Here is a 25186-nt window from a genome sequence, read left to right as displayed (position 1 = left end):
TCCCTCCCTCTGCTCCACCAACACCAGAATTTTCCTCCCTCTGCTCCACCAAAATCGGGATTTTCCTCCCTCTGCTCCACCAAAACTGGGATTTATCCCCCTCTGCTCCATTAAAACTGGGATTTTCCTCCCTCTGCTCCACCAAAATCGGGATTTATCCCCCTTTGCTCCACCAAAATTGGGATTTCCCTCTTTCTGCCCCACCAAAACTGGGATTTTCCTCCCTCTGCTCCACCAAAATCGGGATTTATCCCCCTCTGCTCCACCAAAATCGGGATTTATCCCCCTCTGCTCCACCAAAATCGGGATTCCCCTCTCTCTACTCCCCCAAATCCAGGATTTCCCCCCCCAGCTCCCCTTCCAGCCCCATCTGCTGGCAGCCAGATTCCCGGGATTCCCGGGATTCCCTCGTACTCTCCGAGCAGCGGCAGCTGCGGGATGCTGAGGGAATTCTGCCGCGCCTGCTGCTCCAGCCGGGCCTCGATTTCCCGTTTTTTCTGCGCGATCAGCTCCTCCTGCTGCAGGATGTTCACGCTCGTCTTGGCCGATTTGGATTGGGACACTCCGAACCACCGGCTCGTCTTGCCTGAGGGAAAAAAGGTGGGAATTAGCACGGGAATTGTCAGGATTGGGGGGCGCATTGCCTGAGGGAAAAAAGGTGGGAATTAGCACGGGAATTGTCAGGATTGGGGGGTGCATTGCCTGAGGAGAAAAAGTGGGAATTAGCACGGGAATTGTCAGGATTGGGGGACACATTCCCGGGCAGGAATTAACAGGGATCATCCCAAATCAAGCGATGCATTCCCTGAGGGGAAAAAAGGCAGGAATTAGCATGGGTTCATCCCCTCAGGGAAAAGGGCGGGAATTAACAGGGATCATCTGGAATCTGGAATCCTTGTTCCCTGAGGGAAAAAGGGGAGAATTTACAGGGATCATCCCAAATCAAGGCTTGCATTCCCTATGGGAAAAGACGAGGTTAAGACAGGGTTCATCCCAAATCAAAGGGCTCATTCCCTGATGGAAAAAGCAGGAATAAAAAGTGATCAGACTGAATCCAAAGGCTCATCCCCTGAGGAAAAAGAGTGGGATTTAATAGGAAACATCCCAAATCAAGGCTCACATTCCCTGAGGGACAAAGGTGGGATTAGAGTAGGGACCTTCCCAAATTCAGCTTCCCTGTTGGAAAAGAAGGGAAATGAGCAGGAAACCATCCCTAATCAAGGCTGATATTTCCTGTGGGACAAGAAGGGAGATTAACACAGAGATCATCCCGAATCAAGGCTCCCTCTCCCTGTGGGAGAAGGGAAGGAATAAACTGTAGGATCATCCAAACTCAACCTCCCTATAGAAAAAAGAAGAAAAAAAAAATCAAATCGAGTGGGGTCTCCAAGAACCACCAGCTCAGCTTTCCTATGGGAAAAGAGAGATGGAATGAACAGTCAATTTTCCTATGGGAAAAGGAGAGGAAAAATCAACAGTGGAGTCTCATGGAACTACCGGTTCTACTTCCCTGTGGGAAAAGAAGAGGAAAAATAACGGGGAGACCACCCCGGACCCAAGGCTCAGCTTTCCTGTGGGGAAATTAAACAGAGGAACCATCCCGAACCAGCAGCCCGGCTGCTCTGCGGGAAACGGAGCCGGGAATGAAGGCGAGGATCCATCGCGAACCCCCGGCCCGGCTCCGCTGCGGGAAAAAAGGGAGGAATTTAACGGGGGGGGGGCCTCCCTCAGCCCCCGACTCTGCTGCCACACACCCACCCCCGGCTCCCAGAGCCCCGGAGGCGGTGGGGCAGGAGGAACGGAGCAGAGCCCCGGGAGGAGCGGCAGGAGCCGCCCCGGCCGGGCCGTACCTGGCGCATCCCTGTGGTTGTCCATTTTGGAGCCCCCGTCCCAGCCTGCCCCGCGCCGGGCGCGCCGCGCCTGGGCCGCGCCGCCGCAAGCGCCCCTGGGTGATGTAGTCCTTCACGGGGGCCATCCCGCCGCTCTCCCCGCTCCTCCCGCAGCACCGAGCCCCGCTCAGAGGGCGGCCGAACCACTCCGCTCTGGCGGATCCACCGCTACGATCGTTTCCCGGTTCGCCTTGCGTCCTACCGGTGCGAAAGGGCGGACTACAACTCCCATCTCCCCTCCGCCCCTGAGGCCATCGGACTACAACTCCCGTCGTGCCCCGCGCCTCGCGGCGGTGTTGTCGGCGGCCCCAAGATGGCGGCGGTGGCGGCGGGCGCGGCGGCCCCTCAGCAGCCGCCGCCGCCTCAGCAGCCGCCGCAGCCGGCGGGAGGCGGCGGGAGCGGCTCTGGGGAAGCGGCGGGAGCCGCGGGTGGGGCCGGAGGCGCCGGCGGCGGTGGCGGAGGCGGCGGCGGCGCAGCCGGGCCTGCTCCAGGCTCGGCGTCGGGCGGCGGCGCGGCCGCGGGCGAGTCGTGGTACCTGGCGCTGCTGGGCCTGGCCGAGCATTTCCGCACGTCCAGCCCGCCCAAGGTGCGGCTGTGCGTGCACTGCCTGCAGGCCGTGCTGCCCCGCAAGCCCCCGCCCCGCATGGAGGCCCGCACGCACCTCCAGCTCGGCTCCGTCCTCTACCACCACACCCGCAACGGCGACCAGGCCCGCGGGCACCTGGAGAAGGCGGTGAGCGGGGCAGGCAGGGCAGGATGGGCTTGGGGAAGGGGAAATGCGGGGTGCCAGTGCATGGAGGAAGGGCTGGGGGGCTGAGGAGAAGGTGAAGGGGCGGCTGAGGCAGCTGGAAAGGATGAGGAGCAGGAAAGGGGCAGCGGGAGGGTTCAGGGGGGTTCTGGTGGGTGTCAGTGCCAGCCTAACCCGCTGTGTTCTCTTGCAGTGGCTGATATCCCAGCAGGTATCCTTTCCCCGGCATCCACGAAGGGCTCTGAGCTCAGAACAACCCAAAGAAACCCCAAAACACCTTCAAGGGCTGGGCTGGGGGCATGGAATGGGGCTTTTCATCCACTTCATCCCTGCTTTCATGGAGTTTGGGTTGGACAGTGCCTTAAATCCCATCTCATCCAGTTTCCCTAAGGGTTTTTGGAGGTTTTGTTGCTGTTTCCCACCTGGATTTTGTTGTTTCCTTAACCCTGGTGCCAGATCCCTCAGTTTGAAGATGTGAAGTTTGAGGCAGCCAGTTTGCTGTCAGAGCTCTACTGCCAGGAGGTGAGAAAACCCCCCAAAACCTCTTGAATTTGGGTTTGGAATGAGATATTCCCCTGAAAAATCAGATTTCTGGGATGACAGCCTTTTGCTCTTCCTTTTTGATGAAGTTTTTGCTGGAATTGCAACAAGGGTTTCCCACTGCAAACAGATTTTGCTTGGCCAAAGAAATTTCTTAGTTCTTGTTAAACAAATGTTGGTTTTAGGGGAGGGAAATCCAGGATTTTCCTGAGGATTTTGGGTTGGAAAGGACCTGAAGGATCACCCAGTTCCCTGGGAATTACCCCACGTCACTCCAACCTGGAGAATTCCAGCCCCAGCTGCTCTGGGAATTCTATTCCAACCTCATCCCACCCTTCCAGGGAGGAATTCCATCCCAAAATCTCACCTGAGAGGAAACTGGGAAACCATTCCCTGTGTCCTGTCCCTCCATTTCTTTCCCACAATTTTCCTTTTCACGGTTCTTTCCTTGGTTGGATTATCCCAAACATTGTGTAGTTAGGAATTTGTGCTGCTTTCCTCCAAAATCATCCCCTGGGATTTTCAAATCCCAATATCCTGGAATGATTTGGATTAAAAAAACCTTCAATCCCCTCCAATCTCACCCTGACACCTCCCAAAATCCCAAATTTCTCCAATCCCCCTCCACCCCTATTGCACAGAACACCCCCCAAACTTCTCCCATTTTATTTTTATTGCTTGTAACACTTCCATCCCTCACTCCCAAATTATCCAAGGCATTCCCAGGCTGTGTTGATTGATTTGTGTTGATTGATTTGTGTTGATTGATTTGTGTTGGTTTATTTGTGCTGATTGATTTGTGTTGGTTGATTTGTGTTGGTTGATTTGTGTTGGTTGATTTGTGTTGATTGATTTGTGTTGGTTGATTTGTGTTGGTTGATTTGTGTTGATTGATTTGTGTTGGTTTATTTGTGTTGGTTGATTTGTGTTGGTTTATTTGTGTTGGTTGATTTGTGTTGATTGATTTGTGTTGGTTGATTTGTGTTGATTTATTTGTGTTGATTGATTTGTGTTGGTTTATTTGTGTTGGTTGATTTGTGTTGGTTGATTTCTGTTGGTTGATTTCTGTTGATTTATTTGTGTTGATTTATTTGTGTTGATTGATTTGTGTTGATTTATTTGTGTTGGTTGATTTGTGTTGGTTGATTTGTGTTGATTTGTGTTGTTGATTGATTTGTGTTGGTTGATTTGTGTTGGTTGATTTGTGTTGATTGATTTGTGTTGATTGATTTTTGTTGGTTGATTTTTGTTGGTTGATTTTTGTTGGTTGATTTTTGTTGGTTGATTTGTGTTGATTGATTTTTGTTGGTTGATTTCTGTTGATTGATTTGTGTTGATTGATTTTTGTTGATTGATTTTTGTTGATTGATTTTTGTTGATTGATTTTTGTTGGTTGATTTTTGTTGGTTGATTTGTGTTGGTTGATTTCTGTTGATTGATTTGTGTTGGTTTATTTGTGTTGGTTGATTTGTGTTGATTTATTTGTGTTGATTTATTTCTGTTGGTTTATTTCTGTTGATTTATTTGTGCTGATTTATTTGTGTTGGTTTATTTCTGTTTGTTTATTTTTGTTGGTTTATTTTTGTTGGTTTATTTGTGTTGATTGATTTGTGTTGGTTGATTTTTGTTGGTTTATTTGTGTTGATTTATTTCTGTTTGTTTATTTTTGTTAGTTTATTTCTGTTGATTTATTTGTGTTGATTTATTTGTGTTGGTTGATTTTTGTTGATTTATTTGTGTTGGTTGATTTTTGTTGATTTATTTGTGTTGGTTTATTTTTGTTGATTGATTTGTGTTGATTGATTTGTGTTGATTGATTTGTGTTGATTGATTTGTGTTGATTGATTTGTGTTGATTGATTTGTGTTGGTTGATTTGTGTTGGTTGATTTGTGTTGGTTGATCTCTGTTGGTTGATTTGTGTTGATTGATTTGTGTTGGTTTATTTGTGTTGATTTATTTCTGTTGGTTTATTTTTGTTGGTTTATTTGTGTTGATTGATTTGTGTTGATTGATTTGTGTTGGTTGATTTGTGTTGGTTTATTTTTGTTGATTTATTTCTGTTGGTTTATTTGTGTTGGTTTATTTTTGTTGATTTATTTGTGTTGGTTTATTTGTGTTGGTTTATTTGTGTTGGTTTATTTGTGTTGGTTTATTTTTGTTGATTGATTTGTGTTGATTGATTTGTGCTGATTTATTTGTGCTGGTTTATTTGTGCTGGTTTATTTGTGTTGGTTTATTTGTGTTGGTTTATTTCTGTTGGTTTATTTCTGTTGATTTATTTGTGTTGATTTATTTGTGTTGCAGAATTCTGTGGACACAGCCAAGCCCCTGCTGCGTAAAGCCATCCAGATCTCCCAGCAAACTCCCTACTGGCACTGCAGGCTGCTCTTCCAGCTGGCTGTGAGTCCTTGCAGCAGCAATTCCTTGGAAAACAAATCCTGCAAAAATCCTCTTTTCCCATTAAAAACAGCATGGAAGATTCATTCTTTAATCCCCTAAAAAATCGCTGTTAATCGATGGTTTTTATCTCTTTATCTCCTAAAAATTTGTTGTTCATGAAGAGGGGAAAGGCAAATCCAGGTTGGGAATTGGTGTTGGGATTCTCTGGATTGAATCAAGGAATCAGCAGGAGCACTCTCTGGGAATTAAGGACTTGGAATTTCAAGGATGGAAGGGAAAAAAAATCAATTTTGGGGCTTGCAGGGAGAGAAATCCTGGAGTTTTCCAAGCTGAAGTGTTGATTGGGTTGTTTTATGTTTAATTAGGGATGTGGGATGAGAGGAGGAGTAGGAAAAATATCCAGAGAAAGGAATCCCAAGGGAAATTTTTTTCCTGGTCTGGAATATGCTCCAAACATATTTATAAATTAAAAATATTTGTAAGAACAGAGACACATTTAGCTGTATTTATAGAAAAAAAGAAGTTTAGGAATATTTAATTTCCCAGCAATTGAGGAATATTTATTTTTACAGGAGTTCATCCTGAGGACTCAGAAATTTTTCCTCTCCTTGGAGCTTCCCACTTTTCCCTGATTTCTCATTTTCTTGCAGCCCATTTTTCTCTTCCTGAATTCCCACCTGAGTTGGGAAAGGCAGAAAATTTGGGAACACACCTTGGAGGCTCCTCTTGCTGGGAAAACTCTTATTCCAGTGTGACAATCCATGGATTATTTGGGATCTGGGATTTTCACTCTTTTCAGGATTTATCCAATTTTTAACCAATTCCTCATTAATTAAGAATTTTAAGAAAAAAATAATTCTCCTGGGCTCAAACAAATCCTGGGAAACACCAGAGATTTCTTTGGAAAACAGATCTAAAACCCTTTTAAGAAGCAGGAATTTGTAAATCCAGAGATAATGGGATTTTTCTTGGGATTCAGGGAGCAAGTTCTGAGTTTTTATGGTTTTTATTTTTTCCCATTTCAGCAACTGCACACCCTGGAAAAGGATTTGGTGTCAGCCTGTGACCTGCTGGGAGTGGGGGCTGAGTATGCCCGTGTGGTGGGCTCAGAGTACACCAGGTGACAGCTCCTGGGGTTTCCTGCCAGAATTCCTGGGGTTTCATCCCCAAATTCTTGGGATTTCTTGCCAGAATTCCTTGGGATTTCATCCTCAAATTCACTGGGATTTCCTGCCAGAATCCCTGGGGTTTCATCCCCAAATTCTTGGGATTTCTTGCCAGAATTCCTTGGGATTTCATCCTCAAATTCACTGGGATTTCCTGCCTGAATTCCTGGGGTTTCATCCCAAAATCCTTGGGATTTCCTGCCAGAATTCTCTTGGATTTCTTTCCTAAATTCCCTGGGATTTCCTGAGGGAATTCCTGGAATTACATCCCCAGATTCTCTGGGATTTTCTGCCAGAATTCTTTTGGATTTCCTCCCCAAATTCCCTGGGATTTCCTCCCCAAATTCCCTGGAAATCTTCCCTTAATCCTCTTTTTTCCCTGCTTTCAGAGGGAGAAAATAGAATTTCACTTTATTCTCTTTCATTCCAGAGCTCTCTTCCTGCTCAGCAAGGGGATGGTAAGTTGGAAGTGGTTTTAAAATAAATTATTTCCAGTTTAATTGTTAATTCCAGAGGATTTTTTTTTTTTTTTTAATGGGGAATAATGAGGATTCTTACAGATAAATTCTGCTTTATTTTTTCTGGGAAAAATAGAAGAATCATTGCAAATTTTCACTGGAGCTTTTGTAATGAGGGCTGGAAAAGCTGGTGAGATGAAAAGACTCTGGGAATCAAGTGAATATTCCAGAATTCCTGGAATTAGAGAATCCATGGAATTATTTGGATTGGAAAAACCAAGGACACCTTCCACTATTCCAAACTGCTCCAACCTGACTTTGAACCACCCTAAGGATGAAACAACCAAATTTTCCATGAGGGAAATGAATATTTATCCTGAAAAAAAATCTGAATTTTCCTTGCAGCTTCTGCTGATGGAGAGGAAACTGCAGGAGGTTCATCCTCTGCTGACTCTGTGTGGGCAGATTGTGGAGAACTGGCAGGGAAATCCCATCCAGAAGGAATCCCTCAGGGTTTTCTTCCTGGTCCTGCAGGTCACACATTACCTGGATGCTGGTCAGGTATGTGCCACATTCCAAATGGGAATTTGGGATGGGGAGAATTCCTAAAACAAATCATCCCTGAGGGGATTTTTTTAATAATTGAAGGAAATTTTCATCCCAAAGAGTGAAGAAATTTCATTTAATTTGGTCATATTGTCCATGATATTTGTATATCCAAGATGGGCTTGTGGTGGAGGGGATAACAGGAATTTTTTGGGAGATTTTGGGAATATTTGGAGCATCTCTTACTGTTGATCAATACCATGAAGAACTGAGTGTCATCAATCCTAAATCAAACCCCTAAATGTGGGAATTACCAATCCCACATTACCTGGTCAGGTATGTGCCACATTCCAAATGGGAATTTGGGATGGGGAGAATTCCTAAAAAAATCATCCCTGATTGGATTTTTTTAATAATTGAAAGAAATTTTCATCCCAAAGAGTGAAGAAATTTCATTTAATTTGGTCATATTGTCCATGATATTTGTATATCCAAGATGGGCTTGTGGTGGAGGGGATAACAGGAATTTTTTGGGAGATTTTGGGAATATTTGGAGCATCTCTTACTGCTGATCAATACCATGAAAAGCTGAGTGTCATCAATCCTAAATCAAACCCCTAAATGTGGGAATTACCAATCCCACATTACCTGGTCAGGTATGTGCCACATTCCAAATGGGAATTTGGGATGGGGGAGAATTCCTAAAACAAATCAGCCCTGAGGGGGTTTTTTTAATAATTGAAAGAAATTTTCATCCCAAAGAGTGAGGAAATGTCATTTAATTTGGTCATATTGTCCATGATATTTGTATATCCAAGGTGGGCTTGTGGTGGAGGGGATAACAGGAATTTTTTGGGAGATTTTGGGAATATTTGGAGCATCTCTTGCTGCTGATCAATACCATGAAGAACTGAGTGTCATCAATCCTAAATCAAACCCCTAAATTTGGGAATTACCAATCCCACATTACCTGGATGCTGGTCAGGTATGTGCCACATTCCAAATGGGAATTTGGGATGGGGAGAATTCCTAAAAAAATCATCCCTGATTGGATTTTTTTAATAATTGAAAGAAATTTTCATCCCAAAGAGTGAGGAAATGTCATTTAATTTGGGTATATTGTCCATGATATTTGTATATCCAAGATGGGCTTGTGGTGGAGGGGATAACAGGAATTTTTTGGGGAAATTTTGGGAATATTTGGAGCATCTCTTACTGTTGATCAATACCATGAAAAGCTGAGTGTCATCAATCCTAAATCAAACCCCTAAATGTGGGAATTACCAATCCCACATTACCTGGTCAGGTATGTGCCACATTCCAAATGGGAATTTGGGATGGGGAGAATTGCTAAAAAAATCATCCCTGATTGGATTTTTTTAAGAATTGAAAGAAATATTCATCCCAAAGAGTGAAGAAATTTCATTTAATTTGGTCATATTGTCCATGATATTTGTATATCCAAGGTGGGCTTGTGGTGGAGGGGATAACAGGAATTTTTGGGGAGATTTTGGGAATATTTGGAGCATCTCTTGCTGCTGATCAATACCATGAAGAACTGAGTGTCATCAATCCTAAATCAAACCCCTAAATGTGGGAATTACCAATCCCACATTACCTGGTCAGGTATGTGCCACATTCCAAATGGGAATTTGGGAGGGGGAGAATTGCTAAAAAAATCATCCCTGATGGGATTTTTTTAATAATTGAAAGAAATTTTCATCCCAAAGAGTGAAGAAATGTCATTTAATTTGGGGGTGTTGTCCATGATATTTGTATATCCAAGGTGGGCTTGTGGTGGAGGGGATAACAGGATTTTTTTGGGAGATTTTGGGAATATTTGGAGCATTTCTTACTGCTGATCAATACCATGAAAAGCTGAGTGTCATCAATCCTAAATCAAACCCCTAAATGTGGGAATTACCAATCCCACATTACCTGGTCAGGTATGTGCCACATTCCAAATGGGAATTTGGGATGGGGAGAATTCCTAAAACAAATCAGCCCTGAGGGTTTTTTTTTTAGGATTTTTTAGAATGGAAGTGAGTTCTTGTCCTATTAATAACCTCAAATAATGAAGTTTCATTTTCTTTTATAAGTTTTAGTCCATTTGCATACAACTATCCCATTAATTACCTCAAATCTTGAGGTTTTATCCTCCTTGCTTGTCCACCCTCCTCTTTTCATGTTTTTTTTTTATTCAGTGTCTGAAATTTGAATAAATTGTCCTGAATCCCCAGCTGGAATAAGACATTTTGGTTTGCACCACCCTGTGAACAATCCTAATAACCCTTAATATAAAAATAAAAACTGCACACCCAAGCAGAACAAAAAAAAAACCAACTTAAAGCATCAAATACATCCCCATTTTTAGCTTGTTAACTTGAAGACCTCACTATAATATAGATAAAAATTAACAAATGAATCCAAACAAGAAATAACCATCTGGAATTTTGAATCCTGACTCTAGTGGGGAAAAAAAAAAAAGAATTTTAAAAGAGAGGAATTGTTTTGTTGTGCAGGTGAAGAGTGTGAAGCCCTGCCTGAAGCAGCTGCAGCAGTGCATCCAAACCATCTCCACCCTGCATGATGATGAGATCCTGCCCAGCAACCCTGCTGATCTCTTCCACTGGCTGCCCAAGGAGCACATGTGTGTGCTGGTCTACCTGGTGAGAGCTCCTAATTAGTTAATTAGTGAGGGGTGTTAATTAGTGAGGGGTGAGGAGTGGTTTGGTAGAGCAGGGGTGGGGTTTGTACAAAAAAAAACCAGCTCAGTGCTGTTTTTACCTGAGTATCTGAGGGTGCTGCTCAGTGTGTGAGGAGATTCCAGGCTGGAAATGGGAGTTAATTAATAAATAACTAATTAATTGATTAGTTAGTACCTGATTCAAATGGAAATGGAGTGATTTGTACAAATCAGAGCCACTTTGGCTTCATTTTGTCAATTGTTGGCTGCTGGTTTTCCCTCTGAGGGAGCTGCTCAGTGTATGAGAAGATTCCAAGCTGGAAATGGGAATTAATTAATAAATAGATAATTTAGTTATTAATTAATACCTGGTTCAAATGAAAAATGAGTAATTTGTACAAATCAGAGCCACTTTGGCTTCATTTTATCAATTGTTTATCAATTTGGCTTCATTTTATCAATTGGTTTTCCCTCTGAGGGAGCTGCTCAGTGTGTGAGGAAATTCCAGGCTGGAAATGGGAATTAATTAATAAATAGATAATTTATTTATTAATTAGTACCTGGTTCAAATGAAAAATGAGTAATTTGTACAAATCAGAGCCACTTTGGCTTCATTTTATCAATTGTTGGCTGCTGGTTTTCCCTCAGCATCCATGGGGTGATGCTGAGGGAGCTGCTCAGTGTGTGAGGAGATTCCAGGCTGGAAATGGGAGTTAATTAATAATTAATTAATTGATTGATTAATCAATACCCCAATCAAGTGAAAATTGAGTTATTTATAAAATTCAGAGCCACTTTGGCTTCATTTTTTCTACTGCTTTGTGCTGTTTTCCCCTCAGTGTCCATGGGGTGATGCTGAGGGAGCTGTGAGGAGATTCCAGCTTGGAAATGGGAATTAATTAATAAATAATTAATTAATAAAAATCATCTAATAACAGAGCCACTTTGCCTTAATATTATCAGCACAAAGAGAGCTGGAATTGGAACTACTGAAGGGTTTTGTTCCATTTCTTGGAGATTATTCCAATCCTTAATGATGCTAAAAATCTGGAATTTGAGAAATTCTGTGAATTCCCTCTCTCCACAGATAAATTTTGGGAATTATGGAATGATTGGGGTGGGAAGGACCTTAAAAACCCCTCAATCCCAATCTCTCAATCCCACCTCCCATCACTCCAGAACTTTCTGGGAATTCCATCCCCAGGGAATTGCCAGCTGGATAATCCTCCCTGTGCTTCCCTGCAGGTGACAGTGATGCATTCCATGCAAGCAGGATACCTGGAGAAGGCTCAGAAATACACAGACAAAGCCCTCATGCAGCTGGAGAAGCTCAAAAGTAAGGAAAAAAAAAAAAAGGGTTGGAATTCAGCTGGAATCCAAGAAATTCCCTTTATTCATTCCTTATTTCAACCCATCCCCACAGCCTTGTTGAGCTGAGAATAAAGATTAAAACCCTGATTTTAAGGCTGGGTGGTGGCTTTGGAGTAGAAAAATCAAGTTTTTAATTGTTTTTATAAATGGGATTTGAACATTCCTTAAATCCCTGATGGAATTCCTGCTCTTTTCCCAGTGCTGGACTGCAGCCCCATCCTGTCCTCATTCCAAGTGATTTTGTTGGAACACATCATCATGTGCAGGCTGGTGACAGGACACAAAGCCACAGCCCTGCAGGAGGTAATGGGGCAATTCCAGCATTTCCTGGCTGGGAATGGCTCCCAAAAAATGGGAATATTCTGTAGGAACAACCTTTCAAACATAGGAATTGGGCTCAGGTGGGAATTCCTGCTGGATTATTCATGGCTACAGCCAGGCCCTGGTGGTGCTCAGGGCTTGGAAAATGTGGGGTTGACTCCTCTTAAATATTGCTTTAAATATTTAAGAAATAAATTGGAATTGATCATGGAATAATCAAGAATTGATTCCATTGACACCTTCCTGGTGGGAATTCCAGGTGGTTTTTTTCCCATTCCATCCATTCCAGAGTGGCTCCTTCTTATTCAGTTTTTTCCCCAGTTTTTAACATTCCTGCTTTTCCTCCTCTTCCCTGTTTCATTTGTGTTGTTCCAGAGGGAACTTCACTTTTTTTCCTCATTTTTCCAATAATTTAAAAATCCTGGGGCTGGATCATCCAATCCCTGCTGTGCTGGGAATAGGGATGGATTCATGAAAACTCACCCCAAATCCCAAATTTTCAAGGGTTTTATCCCATTTTCCTGGAAAATCTGCAGCATTTCAGGAGGGATCTGTGCCTGTGAATTCCAGGGAGTGGAGGAAAATATTCCAAACCAGCTGGAATGTGGGAGGAATGTGAGGAAATCCCTTTTCCAATCCCTGGATCCATGAGGAGTGCAAGGAGCTGGATTTACAGCATAAAAAAATTGAGAAAAATCTCAAAAATTAGGAATTTTATTCTTTTTTCCCCAGATTTCCCAGGTCTGCCAGCTGTGCCAGCAGTCTCCCAGACTCTTTTCCAACCATGCTGCCCAGCTGCACACACTCCTGGTGAGTTTTTGGGATAAAATTTGGGAATTCCAGACAGGAGATTCCCTGGGAATTCCAAGGTTTGCATCATCCACTGCTGGGGTTGCTCTAGAAAAAGAATTCCAGGATGGTTTGGGTGGGTGGAAAAAGGCATTTCCCATTATTCCAAGTTGTTCCTGCTTTCCTGGAGAGAAAAATCCAACTTTTCTCTGGAGAAAAATTCCTGAAATTTGGTTTTTTCCTGGGTATTTTTGCCACCTTATCTGGCAGCAGCTCCTTCATGAAGGGAGTGAGAATTTGGGGGGAATCAGTTGGAAAAAAGGGGAAATTCAGGGATTTCTGCACTAGAGATAATTTTTGTTTGGTTTATTTATTTTTTTTTTTATGGTGGGAATTGTGGAAGGAAAAGAGTTTTTGTAGGGGAATTCGAGTTTTTCATAATTTTAAGGAAGATATTTTAACTAAACAAAGTTTTTGTTCCCCATGAATAATTTATTTTAAAGAACATTTGGTAAAAATTCTTTATTTTCCTTACACCTGAGATTCTTTAATCCTTTTTTCCTGCTGTAATCCAAATATTTCCATGGATTTGGGAATATTTTGACCTACATTCCCAAAAATATCCTTTTTTTTTTTTCCAGGGCCTGTACTGCATCTCTGTCAACTGCATGGACAATGCAGAAGCACAATTCACTACAGCACTGAGGGTGAGATTTTATTCCCAAATTTTCTCCTGGAAACATAACAATAAACTTTCAGAATAACAACAAGAAATTGGAATGAAAACCTTAATTAATCCCATTATTTATTCATAATTTCCCTTGGACTTGAGAGGGATTTACAACATGAAAATATCAATATGTGCTTTTTCAACCACGATTTTTTTTGGTGGGACTGCACAAATCCTGAGGGGATGATGGAAATAATTGGAAATTTTTATTTTTTTCATTTTTTTTTCCTAGCTCACAACCCACCAGGAGCTGTGGGCATTTATTGTCACCAACCTGGCCAGTGTCTACATCCGGGAAGGGAATCGGCACCAGGAGGTGAGAAGGGGCTCCCCAAATCCTCATTTTGGGAGAAAATTCCTCAAATTCTGCTTTTCTTGGGCATTTTTGTCACAAAAGCCTTGTTGGCATCAGATCCTTTATCAGGAGAGTGATAAATCCCAATTTTTTGTGGAGAAAATTCCTGAAATTTGGCTTTTCTTGGGAATTTATGCCATCAACACCTTGCTGGCAGCAGCTCCTTCATGAGGGAGTGAAAAATCCTTTTTTTCTGTGGAGAAAATTCCTCAAATTTGGCTTTTCTTGGGCATTTTTGTCACAAAAACCTTGTTAACACCAGATCCTTTATCAGGAGAGTGATAAATCCCAATTTTCTGTGGAGAAAATTCCTCAAATTCTGCTTTTCTTAGGAATTTTTGTCAGAAAAACCTTGTTAACACCAGATCCTTTATCAGGAGAGTGATAAATCCCAATTTTCTGTGGAGAAAATTCCTGAAATTTGGCTTTTCCTGGGAATTTTTGTCACAAAAACCTTGTTGGCACCAAATCGTTTATCAAGGGAGTGAGAAATCCCAATTTTCTGTGGAGAAAATTCCTCAAATTTGGCTTTTCCTGGGAATTTATGTCATCAGCAGCTCCTTCATGAGGGGAGTGAAAAATCCTTTTTTTCTGTGGAGAAAATTCCTCAAATTCTGCTTTTCTTGGGCATTTTTGTCACAAAAACCTTGTTAACACCAGATCCTTTATCAGGAGAGTGATAAATCCCAATTTTCTGTGGAGAAAATTCCTCAAATTCTGCTTTTCTTGGGCATTTTTGTCACAAAAGCCTTGTTAACACCAGATCCTTTATCAGGAGAGTGATAAATCCCAATTTTTTGTGGAGAAAATTCCTGAAATTTGGCTTTTCTTGGGTATTTTTATCATTAGGGCCTTGCTGGCAGCAGCTCCTTCATGAGGGAGTGAAAAATCCTTTTTTTCTGTGGAGAAAATTCCTCAAATTCTGCTTTTCTTAGGAATTTTTGTCACAAAAGCCTTGTTAACACCAGATCCTTTATCAGGAGAGTGATAAATCCCAATTTTCTGTGGAGAAAATTCCTCAAATTTGGCTTTTCTTGGGAATTTTTGCCATCAGAGTCTTGCTGCCACCATCTTATTCACCAGGGGAGTGAGAAATCCCAATTTTCTGTGGAGAAAATTCCTGAAATTTTGCTTTTCTTGGGTATTTTTATCATCATCACCTTGCTGGCAGCAGCTCCTTCATGAGTGGAAATTTCAGAAAATCAGTTGGAAAATTCCAAATATTCAAAATTTTTCCCAGAATTCTTCCCATGGGAATGGAGTTTAAATTTCTCATCTTTCATTCAAGCCTTTGGCTTCATTTTCTGTTAATTTTCCCTCATTTTCCATAATTTTCCAAGAGTTTTAGAGAATCACAGAAATAACAAAAAATTGGGATTTGCTCCTGATTTTTGTTGTTTCATTCCCAAAATTCCCCATTTTTACCTTCAGGGATTTACCTTGGGAAGATTCTCCACAGGAATTTTGCTCCCTGCACACAAAATTTGGGAAAAACCCTTGGGGAACAAACAACAACAAAAGATTCTGTAAATTCTTTAATTAAATTCTGGTTCTAATCAATCAAATCCAATATCAAATTTATTATCAGATCCATCAGCTTCAAATTTTCAGTGGGAATATTATTATAATCCAGGAGTTGGAGGAGATTTGGGATAAAATTTAATTTTTGAGGATCAAAAATTCCCAGTATTTAGATAAATTTGAGTGGAATTTCACTGCTTTGGTGTTGTTTTTTTCCTTGAAAAATCCATTTTTCCATGATAATTCCTTTTTCCTCTCCCATTTTCCAGCTCTACAGTTTATTGGAAAGGATAAATCCCGACCACAACTTCCCAGTGAGGTGAGAAAATCCCAACATGATGGGATGGGATGGGGTTTAAACAGAATATTTTGGATTTTGGGGTGGAATTTCTGGGATTTGGGTGGGATTTTGATGTATCCATGTTTATTTTTTTGGTTTTTTTTTCCATAGTTCCCATTGTCTCCGGGCTGCAGCGTTTTACATCCGAGGGCTCTTCTCCTTTTTCCAGGGAAGATACAACGAGGCCAAGTGAGTCCAAATCCCTTGGAAAAACAGGAAAAAACAGGAAAAAAAGTGGGAAAACTGCAGGAAAACTCAATCCTGCTTTTTTTTTATCAGGATGGGAATTCCAGGCTCAGTTTCCACTCAATTCCTGTGGATTTCTCCTGGATTTGCCAGGGAAAAAGAGCAGGAATTGAGGTTTTTACTTGGGAATTTTAGGGAATCATTCCCTGTAATCCCAGGGAATTTTGGGAATGTTGTTCCCTGCAATTTTGGGATTTTATTCCTTGAATTTTGGGATTTTTTTTTCCTTCAATTCCAGTGAATCCTTGGGATTTTATTCCCTCAATCTCAAAGATTTATTGGGAATTTTAGGATCTTATTCCTTGTAATCCCAAGGAATCATTTGAAATGGTTTTCTCTGCAATCCTTGGGAATTTTGGGATCTTATTCCCTTCAATCCCAAAAAATCATTGGGAATTTTAGGATTTTATTCCCTGTAATCCCAAGGAATCCTTGGGAATTTTGGGATTTTATTCCCTTCAATCCCAGAGAATCCTTGGGATTTTATTTCCTGCAGTCCTTGGAAATCCTTGGGAATTTTGGGATTTTATTCCCTGCAAAATCCTTGGGAATTTTAGGATTTTATTCCCTTCAATCCCAAAGAGTCATTGGGAATTTTAGGATTTTATTCCCTGCAACCTCAAGGACTCCTTAGGAAATTTGGATTTCTTGGGTATTTTATTCCCTTCAATTCCAGGGAAAAATCTTTGGGAATCTCAGGTCTGTCATTCCCTGGAATCCTTGGGAATTTTGGGATTTTATTTCCTTCAATCCCAAGGAATCCTTGGGAATATTGGGATTTTATTCCCAGGAATTCTTAGGAACCTCAGACCTTTCATTCTTTGGTTTCCTTGGGAATTTTGGGATTTTATTCCCATCAATCCCAAGAAATCCTTGAGAATATTGGGATTTTATTCCCAGGAATTCTTAGGAACCTCAGACCTTTCATTCTTTGGTTTCCTTGGGAATTTTGGGATTTTATTCCCATCAATCCCAAGGAATCCTTGGGAATTTTGGGATTTTATTCCCATCAATCCCAAGGAATCCTTGGGAATTTTGGGATTTTATTCTTAGGAATCTCAGACCTTTCATTCTTTGATTTCCTTGGGAATTTTGGGATTTTATTCTTAGGAATCTCAGACCTTTCATTCTTTGGTTTCCTTGGGAATTTTGGGATTTTATTCCCAGGAATTCTTAGGAATCTCAGACCTTTCATTCTTTGGTTTCCTTGGGAATATTGGGATTTTATTCCCATCAATCCCAAGGAATCCTTGAGAATTTTGGGATTTTCTTCCCAGAAATTCTTAGGAATCTCAGACCTTTCATTCTTTGGTTTCCTTGGGAATTTTGGGATTTTATTCCCAGGAATTCTTAGGAATCTCAGACCTTTCATTCTTTGGTTTCCTTGGGAATTTTGGGATTTTATTCCCAGGAATTCTTAGGAATCTCAGACCTTTCATTCTTTGGTTTCCTTGGGAATTTTGGGATTTTATTCCCAGGAATTCTTAGGAATCTCAGACCTTTAATTCTTTGATTTCCTTGGGAATTTTGGGATTTTATTCTTAGGAATCTCAGACCTTTCATTCTTTGGTTTCCTTGGGAATTTTGGGATTTTATTCCCATCAATCCCAAGAAATCCTTGAGAATATTGGGATTTTATTCCCAGGAATTCTTAGGAATCTCAGACCTTTCATTCTTTGGTTTCCTTGGGAATATTGGGATTTTATTCCCATCAATCCCAAGGAATCCTTGAGAATATTGGGATTTTATTCCCAGAAATTCTTAGGAATCTCAGACCTTTCATTCTTTGGTTTCCTTGGGAATTTTGGGATTTTATTCCCAGGAATTCTTAGGAATCTCAGACCTTTCATTCTTTGGTTTCCTTGGGAATTTGGGGATTTTATTCCCAGCAATCCCAAGAAATCCTTGAGAATATTGGGATTTTTTTCCCATCAATCCCAAGGAATCCTTGGGGATATTGGGATTTTATTCCCATCAATCCCAAGAAATCCTTGAGAATTTTGGGATTTTATTCCCAGGAATTCTTAGGAATCTCAGACCTTTCATTCTTTGATTTCCTTGGGAATTTTGGGATTTTATTCCCAGCAATCCCAAGAAATCCTTGAGAATATTGGGATTTTATTCCCAGGAATTCTTAGGAATCTCAGACCTTTCATTCTTTGATTTCCTTGGGAATTTTGGGATTTTATTCCCAGAAATTCTTAGGAATCTCAGACCTTTCATTCTTTGGTTTTCTTGGGAATTTTGGGATTTTATTCCCATCAATCCCAAGGAATCCTTGGGAATTTTGGGTTTTTATTCCCAGGAATTCTTAGGAATCTCAGACCTTTCATTCTTTGGTTTCTTTGGGAATTTTGGGATTTTATTCCCAGCAATCCCAAGAAATCCTTGGGAATTTTGGGATTTTATTACCAGGAATTCTTAGGAATCTCAGACCTTTCATTCTTTGGTTTCCTTGGGAATTTTGGGATTTTATTCCCAGGAATTCTTAGGAATCTCAGACCTTTCATTCTTTGGTTTCCTTGGGAATTTTGGGATTTTATTCCCATCAATCCCACGAAATCCTTGAGAATATTGGGATTTTATTCCCATCAATCCCAAGAAATCCTTGAAAATATTGGGATTTTATTCCCATCAATCCCAAGGAATCCTTGAGAATTTTGGGATTTTATTCCCAGAAATTCTTAGGAATCTCAGACCTTTCATTCTTTGGTTTCCTTGGGAATTTTGGGATTTTATTCCCAGGAATTCTTAGGAATCTCAGACCTTTCATTCTTTGATTTCCTTGGGAATTTTGGGATTTTATTCCCATCAATCCCAAGGAATCCTTGGGAATTTTGGGATTTTATTCTTAGGAATCTCAGACCTTTCATTCTTTGGTTTCCTTGGGAATTTTGGGATTTTATTCCCAGGAATTCTTAGGAATCTCAGACCTTTCATTCTTTGATTTCCTTGGGAATTTTGGGATTTTATTCCCATCAATCCCAAGGAATCCTTGGCAATCTCCTCCCTCTCATTCTTCCCACCTTCCCAGAGAAATCAACACCACCCCAATTCCCAAACAAAACTCAACAATTCCCTTCACTTCATTTCTCCCAGGACATTCCATCATGTTCAAATCCCAAATTTTTCCCTTTATTTTTATTTTTTTATTTTTTTTTCCAGGCGTTTTTTGCGGGAGACGCTGAAGATGTCGAACGCCGAGGACCTGAACCGCCTGACCGCCTGTTCCCTGGTGCTGCTGGGCCACATCTTCTACGTGCTGGGCAACCACAGGGTAATCCCAAATCCCTCCAATCCCTGGGATCCTGGAACTGGCATTCCCAGGAAAAATCCCAAAAAAAATCCCCCCAAAAAATCCCAAAGAAAATCGGGATACGGGTGGGAATAATCGGATTTTTTAGCGCTGTCGCGTCAAAAATTGGGATTTTCCTCCTTCTGGATTGTCCAAATCCATCCCAATCCCTGGGATCCTGGAACTGGCATTCCCAGGAAAAATCCCAAAAGAAATCCCAAAGAAAATCGGGATACGGGTGGGAATAATCGGATTTTTTAGTGATTTTTTAAATGATTTTTTTTAGTGATTTTTTTAGTGCTGTCGCATCAAAAATTGGGATTTTTTTCTCTTTGGATCATCCAAATCCATCCCAATTCTTGGGATCCTGGAACTGGCATTCCCAGGAAAAATCCCCAAAAAAATCCCCCCAAAAAAATCCCAAAGAAAATCGGGATACGGGTGGAAATAATCGGATTTTTTAGTGATTTTTTTTTTTAGTGATTTTTTAGTGCTGTCGCGTCAAAAATTGGGATTTTCTTCCTTCTGGATTGTCCAAATCCATCCCAATTCTTGGGATTTTGGAACTGGCATTCCCAGGAAAAATCCCAAAAAAATCCCAAAGAAAATCCCAAAGAAAATCGGGATACAGGTGGGAATAATCGGATTTTTTAGTGATTTTTTAAATGATTTTTTTTAGTGATTTTTTAGTGCTGTCGCATCAAAAATTGGGATTTTTTTCTCTTTGGATCATCCAAATCCATCCCAATCCCTGGGATCCTGGAACTGGCATTCCCAGGAAAAATCCCCCAAAAAAATCCCCCCAAAAAATCCCAAAGAAAATCAGGATAAGGGTGGGAATAATCGGATTTTTTAGTGATTTTTTTTTAGTGATTTTTTAGTGCTGTCGCGTCAAAATTTGGGATTTTCTTCCTTCTGGATCATCCAAATCCCTCCCAATTCTTGGGATCCTGGAACTGGCATTCCCAGGAAAAATCCCAAAAAAATCCCCCAAAAAAATCCCAAAGAAAATCGGGATACGGGTGGGAATAATCGGATTTTTTAGTGATTTTTTTAGTGCTGTCGCGTCAAAAATTGGGATTTTCTTCCTTCTGGATTGTCCAAATCCCTCCCAATCCCTGGGATCCTGGAACTGGCATTCCCAGGAAAAATCCCAAAAAAATCCCAAAGAAAATCCCAAAGAAAATCGGGATACGGGTGGGAATAATCGGATTTTTTAGTGATTTTTTAGTGCTGTCGTGTCAAAATTTGGGATTTTCTTCCTTCTGGATCATCCAAATCCCTCCCAATCCCTGGGATCCTGGAACTGGCATTCCCAGGAAAAATCCCAAAAACATCCCCCAAAAAAATCCCAAAGAAAATCGGGATACGGGTGGGAATAATCGGATTTTTTAGTGATTTTTTTTAGTGATTTTTTAGTGATTTTTTAATGCTGTCGCGTCAAAATTTGGGATTTTCTTCCTTCTGGATTATCCAAATCCCTCCCAATCCCTGGGATCCTGGAACTGGCATTCCCAGGAAAAATCCCAAAAACATCCCCCAAAAAAATCCCAAAGAAATTCGGGATACGGGTGGGAATAATCGGATTTTTTAGTGATTTTTTTTAGTGATTTTTTAGTGCTGTCGCATCAAAAATTGGGATTTTTTTCTCTTTGGATCATCCAAATCCATCCCAATTCTTGGGATCCTGGAACTGGCATTCCCAGGAAAAATCCCAAAAACATCCCCCAAAAAAATCCCAAAGAAAATCGGGATACGGGTGGGAATAATCGGATTTTTTAGTGATTTTTTTAGTGCTGTCGCGTCAAAATTTGGGATTTTCTTCCTTCTGGATTATCCAAATCCCTCCCAATCCCTGGGATCCTGGAACTGGCATTCCCAGGAAAAATCCCAAAAACATCCCCCCAAAAAATCCCAAAGAAAATCGGGATACGGGTGGGAATAATCGGATTTTTTAGTGATTTTTTTTAGTGATTTTTTAGTGCTGTCATGTCAAAAATTGGGATTTTTTTTCTCTTTGGATCATCCAAATCCATCCCAATCCCTGGGATCCTGGAACTGGCATTCCCAGGAAAAATCCCCCAAAAAAATCCCAAAGAAAATCAGGATAAGGGTGGGAATAATCGGATTTTTTAGTGATTTTTTTTTAGTGATTTTTTAGTGCTGTCGCGTCAAAATTTGGGTTTTTTTTCTCTTTGGATCATCCAAATCCATCCCAATCCCTGGGATCCTGGAACTGGCATTCCCAGGAAAAATCCCAAAGAAATCCCAAAGAAAATCGGGATACGGGTGGGAATAATCGGATTTTTTAGTGATTTTTTAGTGCTGTCGCGTCAAAATTTGGGATTTTCTTCCTTCTGGATTATCCAAATCCCTCCCAATCCCTGGGATCCTGGAACTGGCATTCCCAGGAAAAATCCCAAAAACATCCCCCAAAAAAATCCCAAAGAAAATCGGGATACGGGTGGGAATAATCGGATTTTTTAGTGATTTTTTTAGTGCTGTCGTGTCAAAAATGGGGATTTTCTTCCTTCTGGATTGTCCAAATCCCTCCCAATCCCTGGGATCCTGGAACTGGCATTCCCAGGAATAATCCCAAAAACATCCCCCAAAAAAATCCCAAAGAAAATCGGGATACGGGTGGAAAGAATCGGATTTTTTAGCGATTTTTTTTTTTTAGTGATTTTTTAGTGCTGTCGCGTCAAAAATTGGGATTTTCTTCCTTCTGGATCATCCAAATCCATCCCAATTCTTGGGATTTTGGAACTGGAATTCCCAGGAAAAATCCCAAAAACATCCCCCAAAAAAATCCCAAAGAAAATCGGGATACGGGTGGGAATAATCGGATTTTTTAGTGATTTTTTAAATGATTTTTTTTAGTGATTTTTTAGTGCTGTCGTGTCAAAAATTGGGATTTTCTTCCTTCTGGATTGTCCAAATCCATCCCAATTCTTGGGATCCTGGAACTGGCATTCCCAGGAAAAATCCCAAAAAAATCCCAAAGAAAATCCCAAAGAAAATCGGGATACAGGTGGGAATAATCGGATTTTTTAGTGATTTTTTAAATGATTTTTTTTAGTGATTTTTTAGTGCTGTCGCGTCAAAAATTGGGATTTTTTTCTCTTTGGATCATCCAAATCCATCCCAGTTCTTGGGATCCTGGAACTGGCATTCCCAGAAAAAAATCCCCAAAAAAATCCCAAAGAAATTTGGGATAAGGGTGGGAATAATCAGATTTTTTTAGTGTGTTTTTTTAGCGCTGTCGTACAAAAATTGGGATTTTTTCCTCTCTGTATCATCCAAATCCATCCCAATTCTTGGGATCCTGGAACTGGCATTCCCAGAAAAAAAATCCCAAAAAAATCCCAAAGAAATTCAGGATAAGGGTGGGAATAATGGGATTTTTAAATTGCTTTTTCTTGGGAATCTCATTCCCTACAGTCCCAGGGAATCTTTGGGAATTTTGGGATTTCATTCCTTTTCATCCCAAGGAACTCTTGAGAATTTTGAGATTTTATTCCCTGCAATCCTAAGGAATTTTTGGGATTCTTATTCCCTTCCATCCCAAGGAATTTTTAGGAATTTTAGGATTTTATTCCTTTCAATCCCAGGGAATCCTTGGGCTCTGTTTCCTTTCCATCCCAGTGAATCTCTGGAATTTTGAGATTTTATTCCCTTCCACACCAAGGATTCCTTGGGCATTTTGGGATTTTATTCCCTAAGGAATTCTTGGGAATTTTTGGATTTAATTCCTTTCACTCCCAGGGAATCACAGAGATTTTGAAATTTTACTCCCTTCAACCCCAAACCTCAAACAGAACAAAATTTCCCACCTACAATTCCATCTCATCCAGTCAATCCATATTAGAAAGGCATCAAAAATTCCCTAAAATCCTAATTTTTCTTTTTCCCAATTTTTTTTTTTTTTTAGGAAAGCAACAACATGGTGGTGCCAGCCATGCAGCTGGCCAGCAAAATCCCTGACATGTCTGTGCAGCTCTGGTCCTCTGCCCTGCTCAGGGGTAATTTGGGATCTGGGATTGTCCTGGAAAATTGGGAATTACAAAAAAAAAAATGGGGGGGTGGGGATGTGCAGCTCCAGGGGGAATTGTCCAGAAAAAATGGGAATTATTGGGAAAAAGGGATGTGCAGGTCCAGGGGGAATTGGGGATTTGGAATTGTCCATAAAAATTGGGAATTATTGGAAAAAATGGGTGGGGATGTGCAGCTCCAGGGGGAATTTGGGATCTGGGATTGTCCATAAAAAATGGGAATTATTGGGAAAATGGGGGAGGTGGGACTGTGCAGCTCTAGGGGGAATTGGGGATTTGGAATTATCCATAAAAATTGGAAATTATTGGGGAAATGGGGGAAGTGGGAAAGTGCAGTTCTAGGGGGAATTTGGGATCTGAAATTGTCCATAAAAATTGGGAATTACTGGGAAAATGTGGGGGTGGGAATTTTACCAGGAATTCAGGGGAAAATCTGGGATCACCTTGGAGATTTTGGGGCAGATTTTGCCTCAAATTGAGGAGATTTTGGGATTTTATTCTCTGCAATCCTAAAGAATCCTTGGGAATTTTTGGAATTCCCATCCACACCAAGGAATCCTTGGGAAACCATTTCCCTACAATCTTTAGGAATCTTGTGGAATTTTAGGATTTAATTTCTTCCCATCCCAGGAAATCCTTGGGAATTTGAGGTTTTTAATCCTTGCAATCCCAGGGAATCTTTGGGAATTTGAGGTTTTTAATCCTACAATCCCAGGGAATTTTTGGGAATTTGAGGTTTTTAATCCTTGCAATCCCAGGGAATCTTCAGGAATTTGAGGTTTTTAATCCTTGCAATCCCAGGGAATCTTTGGGAATTTGAGGTTTTGAATCCTTGCAATCCCAGGGAATCTTTAGGAATTTGAGGTTTTTAATCCTTGCAATCCCAGGGAATCTTTGGGAATTTGAGGTTTTTAATCCTTGCAATCCCAGGGAATCTTTGGGAATTTGAGGTTTTGAATCCTTGCAATCCCAGGGAATCTTTGGGAATTTGAGGTTTTTAATCCTTGCAATCCCAGGGAATCTTTGGGAATTTGAGGTTTTTAATCCTTGCAATCCCAGGGAATCTTTGGGAATTTGAGGTTTTTAATCCTACAATCCCAGGGAATCTTTGGGAATTTGAGGTTTTTAATCCTTGCAATCCCAGGGAATCTTTGAGAATTTGAATCTTTGCAATCCCAGGGAATTTTTGGGAATTTGCTGCAGAAACCAAACCCAGGGGATTTTTTTTGGGATGAGAAGAACTCAGAGGTCAGAATGGAAAAAACTGCAGGATTTTCACTTTTACCAGATGAACCTGGAAAACCAAAAAATCCCAACCCAACCAATTCCTGTAATTTAACAGGAATCCAAGGCAAAATTCTAGAAGATTTTGGGGCAGATTTTCCCTCAAATCGAGGCGATTTTGAGATTTTATTCCTTGCAATCCCAGGGAATTTTTGGCAATTTGCTGCAGAAACCAAACCCAGGGGATTTTTTTTTTGGGATGAGAGGAGCTCAGAGGTTGGAGTGGGAAGAATTCCAGGATTTTTTTGGCTTTTGCAGACCTGAACAAGGCGTGTGGGAATGCCATGGATGCCCACGAGGCTGCCCAGATGCACCAGAACTTCTCCCAGCAGCTGCTGCAGGATCACATCGAGGCGTGCAGCCTGCCCGAGCACAACCTGATCACTGTGAGGGCATGGGATGGGGAAATTATGGGATGGGACGGGGGGAATGAGGGATGGATGGGAAA

The 25186-nt window shown here is 41.2% G+C and overlaps 2 protein-coding genes across 2 annotated transcripts; one reads left to right on the top strand and one right to left on the bottom strand.

The window, feature by feature from the left end:
- Positions 1–8: 8 nt before the first annotated feature.
- On the bottom strand, positions 9–1915 carry LOC306815237 (SURP and G-patch domain-containing protein 1-like). The gene is made up of 2 exons (XM_079331835.1): positions 1851–1915; positions 9–586 (listed from the first exon to the last, which is right to left on the bottom strand). The coding sequence occupies exons 1-2, from the start codon at positions 1873–1875 to the stop codon at positions 279–281; spliced, it is 333 nt and encodes a 110-aa protein (XP_079187961.1). The 5' UTR covers positions 1876–1915; the 3' UTR covers positions 9–278.
- A 253-nt stretch (positions 1916–2168) lies between these two features.
- LOC306815238 (MAU2 chromatid cohesion factor homolog) lies at positions 2169–25124 on the top strand (the record flags this gene model as incomplete). The annotated part of the gene is made up of 18 exons (XM_079331836.1): positions 2169–2622; positions 2831–2848; positions 3094–3159; positions 5483–5578; positions 6604–6698; positions 7175–7202; positions 7608–7763; positions 10271–10417; positions 11680–11770; positions 12005–12108; positions 12859–12936; positions 13557–13622; positions 13878–13961; positions 15791–15840; positions 15973–16050; positions 19273–19384; positions 23334–23424; positions 24997–25124. Coding segments are annotated over exons 1-18 (1908 nt in total), but the record flags the coding sequence as incomplete, so codon positions are not given.
- Positions 25125–25186: the final 62 nt, after the last annotated feature.

The sequence above is a fragment of the Erithacus rubecula genome, assembly GCF_903797595.1.
Source record: "Erithacus rubecula genome assembly, contig: scaffold_1109_arrow_ctg1, whole genome shotgun sequence".
NCBI lineage: Eukaryota > Metazoa > Chordata > Aves > Passeriformes > Muscicapidae > Erithacus > Erithacus rubecula.
The sequence above is the reverse complement of the archived record's forward strand: the minus strand, read 5'-3'. Positions and strand labels throughout refer to the sequence as shown.